Source organism: Antechinus flavipes, chromosome 5 (genome assembly GCF_016432865.1).
Source record: "Antechinus flavipes isolate AdamAnt ecotype Samford, QLD, Australia chromosome 5, AdamAnt_v2, whole genome shotgun sequence".
In the NCBI taxonomy this organism is placed as follows: domain Eukaryota; kingdom Metazoa; phylum Chordata; class Mammalia; order Dasyuromorphia; family Dasyuridae; genus Antechinus; species Antechinus flavipes.
The window spans coordinates 90,163,038-90,170,752 of NC_067402.1; the positions used below are offsets into that span (position 1 = coordinate 90,163,038).

The 7,715-nt window shown below is 30.9% G+C and overlaps 1 protein-coding gene across 1 annotated transcript in view; it reads left to right on the forward strand.

Annotated features, from left to right (window-relative positions):
• The window catches only part of RHEB (Ras homolog, mTORC1 binding), a 52,967-nt gene extending 46,094 nt beyond the window's left edge, over window positions 1-6,873 (forward strand). Inside the window, exons 5-8 of the mRNA XM_051963520.1 lie at window positions 2,544-2,600; window positions 2,714-2,761; window positions 3,519-3,600; window positions 6,370-6,873. Of these exons, the coding sequence (XP_051819480.1) occupies window positions 2,544-2,600; window positions 2,714-2,761; window positions 3,519-3,600; window positions 6,370-6,462 (280 nt within the window). The 3' untranslated portion in view covers window positions 6,463-6,873. The remainder of the gene's footprint in view (window positions 1-2,543; window positions 2,601-2,713; window positions 2,762-3,518; window positions 3,601-6,369) is intronic.
• The last annotated feature ends 842 nt before the right edge of the window (window positions 6,874-7,715 follow it).

Below are 7,715 nucleotides of genomic sequence, written 5' to 3' on the forward strand. Positions count from 1 at the left end.
GAAGATTGCACTGAAAAGGATGGGATAAAGGAAGGAATGCAGGGTCATGGTGATTAAGTCTGGGCAGTGAGTCCATACTCTGCCCAAAAATAGAAATTCCAGAAAACTAAAAAATGAGACGTACCTACTTTGTTTACAAGTATTATATCCACTCTGTTTATCACCAATCAGTCAACAGCTGTTTATTGGAGGATGAGATTGGAAAAGTTGAGTAAGAGAGATTAAAAAGTTTTAGATCTTATCCTTGTTTTTATAGAGTTGATAATCACTGATATTTGGAGAAAAGACATAATAGTAATAGATAGCATCTGTATAGTGCTTTAAAAGTATTTGCAAAGCTTTGTCTCTGTATGTTATCTCATTTAATCCTCACAACTTTAGGAGGCAAGTGCTATTATCTCCATTTTACAGGTAAGGAAACAGGCTGACAGAAATAAAGTAACTTGTCTAAGGTCACACAACTAATAAGTGTCTGAGGCTGGTTTGGAATAAAAAACTTTTTTTACCCATTATACCACCTAGTTGTCAGAAAAACAATACTTTTTATTTACAGATGAGGAAACTAAAACTGGGGTGTTAAATGTTTTGCTTAAGATCTCAAAAGAGCTACCTGAGTGCTGATATAGTGTTTATGGCTCTAAGTCATATATATTAGCTGCCCTTGTTGTTGTGCTATAAGAGTTACAACAAACTTTACAGACATTCTTTTTAATCTTATAATATCCCTGTGAGGTGTAGGTACTTTCAGGTATAATTGGCCCCATTTTACAGATGAAGAAGATAAGACTTTAAGAAGTATCTGACTCTTTGATTTCACATGATTAGTGTCAGAAGCAAGATTTGAATTTAGTTCAAGTCTAAGTACTTATGAAAAGAGTACTCATGTTTTACATGATACCTTGAAAGGCACACTACCTTTTGGTTTAGATTTTCCAGTCTCACCTAATTTCTTTGGCAGCAATCTGTGAGTACTTCAGTTTTCAAAACAGCAAAAAAAAAAAAACCCTTCTGTAAAGACGCATGCCTTTCTTTTACCACATTAAATACAAAATGGAGTTGCTGTATTTATATTCTTGATTCAAAAATCACAAAGTCCTTTCCAGGACGTTAATGTTTATTAAGTAAATGGTTAATTTCATTATCTCTTATTGCTTTCCACAATAGGAAGTCTGTACTTCTAAATAACTATCTTTACTAAGGTATATATAAAAATACCTAATCTCATTACTGCTATGTTAGCTTTCTTTAAAAAAAAAAAATGGTGTTTTGTAGTGATCTTCTTATTTTGACTTAATTCCTAGAGTGTCCTGGTATACTGTAAGTAGAATTAAAAAAAAAAAAAATGGGAGTCTGGAGAGGGAGGAATGATGATTTTACCTTCTAGAATATCAATAGAAGACGAATGAATGGTATTATAGGAGATAGCACTCCATGATCATTTGCATCATTTTCTTCTTTATTGTTCTTTTGTTGTGTATAGTATAATTTCTTTGTCTTGTGAACTATTTGTCTTTATTTGCTGTTCTGATTTTTAAAATTTGGCATACAGATCATGGATCCTTTTTTTTTTTTTTTTTGCCTCCTAGTACATAAATATCTTTTTAACAATCTTTTACTTAAAATATCAAAAGGTCTATTAAATTATTAAAGGGTTCCCTTCCTCCCCCAAAAAACATTACGAAAAATTTTGAGGGTTTACAAGAGGATTTTATGTTTCCATAGAACTAAGGAGAGAAGCAATGTGGAACTTTTTTAAAGAAACTTATGAGTTGTAAATTAATAAATGGTAGTCTTGTATATTTTCAAGTAATGTTGATTAGTGTTTCTAATCCTTCTGGTATTTTTACTATTGGACAACAATTTTTCTTTCAAGTTACATCAGTTTTCTCTTGTTTATTTTAGGAATCTGTAAATTGTGTGTTTAGACATTGAACAAATTCATTAGTTGTGTTTGCCTTTTGTGAAAATGAAAAACTTAATTCACATGTTTCTTTAGAAGAGAAGGAAATAAAACTTTGGAAAATAGAATGCAATTTTTGTTCTGTCACTATTTTGATTTTTTCCTGATCTTCTATGAATTACTTTTCTCAAGTTTTCTATCAGAATTATTTGATTACTTATCTTATTTAACATGCACATATCAAAAGGGGGGGAGGGGGAAACCAGGGGGAGACGGGACTTCTAAAACAAAGAATCTCTTAAATTTCACTAGACTGACTTTTGTAATTTAGCAACTCTCAAGAGACTAAAATGCCTAAAAATTGTGTCACACACTGCTGAGTCAAGGAAGAAGCCCTTTCAAAGTTCCAGGTTTGTCTGTCTTTAGTCAGCAAACATTTGTTAGGTAATTATTACATTCCAGGTACTATGCTAAGTGCTAGAGATACAAAGACCATTATATTCAGATCTAGATTTAAGTGATTTATAAGTGATTTGGGTTTTTTCTGGGTGGATTTAGAATTTAAAATCTAATCTACTTTATGTCTTTTAAGTAGTACAACCTTAATAAAATGGATATGTGCTTTCATCTTTTTTTCTTTTAGTTTTGAAGTGATTAAAGTTATCCATGGCAAATTATTGGATATGGTGGGGAAAGTCCAGTAAGTAGTAAATTTCATCCTGTCTTGATGGATCTTCACAGTAGTATGTATTTTTGAATAAAATTTACAGTCCAGTAAGTTTTGATCTTTTTATTTTTATTTTTTTTTAATAGAATACCTATTATGTTGGTGGGGAATAAGAAAGATCTACATATGGAACGGTATGTAATTAACTTTGCTTTATGAATTGTAAATTAGATATTAATCTCTAAAACATTTCTGCTTTCTTTTCTCAGATCAAGAAATTGTACTGTTACTTTTGTAACAATTACATTTTTTAAATACTAAATTTAGGGAACTACATACAATAGCGTAAGCTCTAGATTAAAATTTACAAAGAACAATTAGAATTTTAAACATGCCTTTTCTTGATTATTCATAAAACCTTGAATAGGGTGTTCAGATCACATTTTACTGCAAATCACTTTTTCTTTAATTTTGTCTTAAACTAGTAAAATGTTATGGAATTGTCTATAGATATTAATACAACAAAATTTTATGATAGGAAAATAGTTGGAAATTTTGCTTTTTGTTGTATTTATAATAAAATTTACTCTGGATATGTCTGGGAAATACTATTGTGTAAATAAAGTTTCCTGTTATAATAAAAATTTAAAATGTAAAAATACAGAATCCTTTGGCTTTATTGTATTAGTTCAGACAACAAACCAGTGTGAGAGAACTAATCTTCTTCTTCCTCCTTCTTTCTTCTTCCTCAGGGTCACATAGCTAGGAAGTGTTAATGACTGAGGTCAAATTTGAACTCAGGTCCGGCTGAGGTCAGGGCTGGTGCTCTATCTACTGCACCATCTAGCTGCCCACTAAATTTCTTTTTAATGATGGTTCTGAATATTAAAGCTGTTGTGCTTTTTAAACTCATTGGCAGATATTATATCTTTATCACTTACTGTCTTCTAGAGTGATCAGTTATGAAGAAGGGAAAGCTTTAGCAGAATCTTGGAATGCAGCTTTTTTGGAATCATCTGCTAAAGAAAATCAGGTATGTATTTTTAAATTTTAGTATACTAACAATTTCAAATTTTGTCATTTAAAAAAATTATAATAACAATAATCTTCAGTTTTCATCCCATAATAGGAGTTTGTAAAGTTTTTCTTAACACCTTGTTTTCAGTCATTATTTCCACTAATGTAATAATGTATTGCACACAAAGGCATCTAATAAGTTCAAACTCCCATTTTAGATATTTTACATCTTTCACAAGAAATATATTTTTCTAAACTTAAATCTACCTGACTTCCCTTTTTGAATTCTCTGGTTCATTCAAACTGACTTCTTGCTATTCTTTATATACCACATTCTCTTGTGTCTGTATTTTTGGGTAACCTGTTCTCCATGTTTGGAATGTACTTGTGCATTTTCAAATTCCTAATTTTCTTCAAAGATCAGTGTAAGTACCACCTCTTACATGCCTTTCCTAGCCTCCCTTTCTCCTCGACAATAGTGCTTCCCACTACCCTCATTGCTTGGTAGTTATTTTGCATGTGCTTTTCTATGAACATATTTTTCTTCTCCAAATAGAATGTGAAGTTCAGTCAAGGCAAAAACTTTTTTTACTTGTGTCTAAGTTACAGACTCAAACTAAATACTGTTCTAATGACCCAAAGTACTGTAATCTTCCTTAAATCTCTAAAGGAAATGAGTATTTACAAAGTAAATACAAAGTATTTACAAAATGTGCCAGGTATTAATGTTAAATGCTTTACAAATCTCATTTGGAGACAGTAGTAAGTATAATTAATAAACTACTTACACACACACACACACACACACACACACTCTTTCTCTCTCTCTTTAAAAACTACTATGCTTTGTTATTCTTTTACTGTTGTGTGATTTCCTCTGAAAGCAAGTGGATAGAAGTTTAGGTTATGTCTATATCTGCCATTAAAATAACTATTTTAAACTTTATATGTATTAGATATGTAATAGAATCCTTTGAACTCTCAGGCCTTTCATAATTGAATCCATTTCCTAGGGAAAAAATATTTTTATAAAATTGAACAGGTGATTTGAATGAATCATGGCTTTTTAAATTTTAGTTTAATTTTATTGATTTAATAATTAAACTAAAATTTTCCCCATTTACATTCAAAACAAAATTTTATTTTTTACATGTTTTTCACATTTTTGAGTTCTAGATTCTCTCCCTTATCCCCCACCTACAATTGAAAAACCACATGTGAAGTTATACAAAGTATTTCCATAAAAGTCAAATTGTGATTAAAAACCATGACTCTCCCACCCTAATGAAAATAAAAAATCCTCAAGAGAAATTAAGTTAAAAAGAGAGAGATAGAAAGAGAGAATTCTTCATTCTGTAGTCAGCCATAATCAGTTACTTCTCTGAATAGGGATGGGATTTTTTATCATAAGTCCATCAGAGTAGTTGTGATGATTATCCTATTTGAGAATGTCAAAGTCATTCACAGCTGGTCATCTCTGAACATTTTGCTTGATTCATGAACGACTTTCCAGGTTTGTCTGTTTTCCTGAGAGCATCTGCTTATCATTTTCCTTAGGACAATACTATTTTATCACAAACACACACCATTGTTTATTGAGCTATTCCCCAATTGATGAGCATCTCCTCAGTTACCAATTTTTTTTGTGGGGGCAAGGCTTTTATTCTTATCATGTTCCTTTGAAACTCAACATCTTCTATTGAATTTTTGAGCTCTTTGAAAAGAGTAGTAAAATCATGATTTTTTAAGTGTGAGTAGTTTAAATTGGAATTGTGAGATCATGGAATACACACACACAAATTGAAGATATTGAAGACAATGACTTTTTTTCAGAGGCAGCCTAATACAATGGAAAAGTTACTATATTTGACGTTTAAAAGCCTAGATTTAACTGTTAGCTCTATTACTTAATACCTGTGTTGCCTTGGGAAAATAATTTTACTACACTAGACTTCAGTTCCTTATCTGTGAAATTAAGGGCCTGAACTAGAGGCTTCTAAGGTTCCTTTTAATTTGTGATCTACCTATCTAAAATGGGAAGAAAAGAAGAAATTGGGATATGATCTCTGTTCTTTTCAATATTGACCATAAAAGCCCACATTGTTAAGTGTGGGACATTTATTAGTGATGGCCCATTTGTAATATTGAAAAGAAACCAAGTTTTGATTTTAACAAATCAAAATAAGTAAAATTAAGTTTTGAGAGCTACCCTTAAAGAAAACCAAAACTGTGATGAATATAGCCATACATTTGGAGCTAAAAGGAACCTTGAAGCTCATCCACCCAGCAACCTCATTTTATGAAGGAGAATATTAAGCAACTCTCTTGAAGCCTTTGAAGCCTTTTCAGTATCATTAGAAAAGATGAAGCAATTTCAACAGCTAAAACATTTCAGATGGAAAAAAGAATGCCTGCTTCATTATCAGTGTTTTCTTTTCAGTAATGGAATGTTAGATGATTCTCTAAAGGAATATTAACATAATCAAGATTTAAAGAAAGAAAACCATCTGAATAACTCACTTTAACATCCTTCATTATACATTATTTCAAAAGTACCAACTTAAATCCATTCATCTGAAATATTTTCGTAACCCAGAACACTGGAGCTTAAAAACACCTGCTATCTATACTCATTTTTTATTAATTTCTGTGCTTTTCTATATACCCCATGCTCACTTACCAATAAGCTAATAACTACCAAATTTTGACTGTGTATGAAAGCAATATATGTGTATTTATCAGAATTCTATTTAAAATTAACAGCCTTTGATTTCCTCTTTTCCAGACTGCTGTTGATGTTTTTAGGAGGATAATTTTGGAGGCCGAAAAAATTGATGGGGCAGCTTCACAAGGAAAGTCTTCATGCTCAGTAATGTAAATCCCACTTGTAAAACCTGAGGACACTGGGAATATAGTCTACCTGAAGAAGCAAACTGCCCATTATCCTTTAAGATAAACGATGCTTCTTTTTTTTTCTTCTGTTAACCTTGGGTCAGAGCTTTTTTTTTTCCCTTCCCTTCAGATTATGTTCAACTCTGACTTATGTCCAAATGGCTTCACTTCCATTTTCAAATTTTAAGCAATCATATTTTCAATTTATATATTGTATTTCTTAATATTATGACCAAGAATTTTACTGGCATTAATTTTTCAGTGTAGTTTGTTGGTTAAAATAATGTAATCATCAAAATGATACATATTGTTACACTACTCTTAACTAGGCTTGGATATCAGTGTTTCTTTCATTGTGTTAAATGTATACTTGTAAATAAAATAGCTGCAAACCTTATGTTTTGTTGTCTGATGTGAATTTTTTTTTTTAAACAAAAACTACCCTTTTCAATTTGTACTCTTGACCTTTATGAAATGTTTGGGTTTGTTTTCCAAGAACCTATTAGGAGGAATGAAGGAAACCAAAAAAAAAGAAAAAACATCCTGATTATAGCATTGGAAGGCCTCACAGACAGCTTGATGAATGTTTGGGAGAACAACTTCTGTTAATAACTAGATAGTTTAAAGAAAGTCTAGAAAATTGGAATGACTAACATTCTTACTAAAGCTTAAATTAGTGCTTTGTTTTAAAACAGTATTTGCCATATTTTCTACTTTTCCATCTATAAAAACTAGAAAGTCAATTTTAGCTAATAGTGTTGTAGTTGTCATTTTCAGGTGATAACTTGAATGGACTTTTTGAAGATTTTTAGCTTTTAACATACTAAATATTTTCTGCCAATAAGTTAGTCATATAGATATAAATATTTCATTTACTTCAGTAGTCAAAGATTGTGCACTTGAATATGGATTGGGATTGTAGTTTTTTAATGACGAGGGGGCAGGAGGTAGAATTTTTATGTTGGGAATCACCTTCCTTCCACTCAAAAGAGTCAGACTCTACGAGTGTGCGTGTGTACATGTACATATATATTTATACACACTATGTATTTAAAGTATTTGTGTCTCTGATTTATAATCTGAAGCTATTCTTTACAAGATAAAAAATTAAATATGTAAGACCTATAAAATTTCAAAATATTGGACAAACCAATCTAAACTTGTAGAATGTGTTTATATCATGGAAAATTTTGTCATCTCCCACCCCCAGCAAACAGATTTGAACTTGAATTTCAAAAA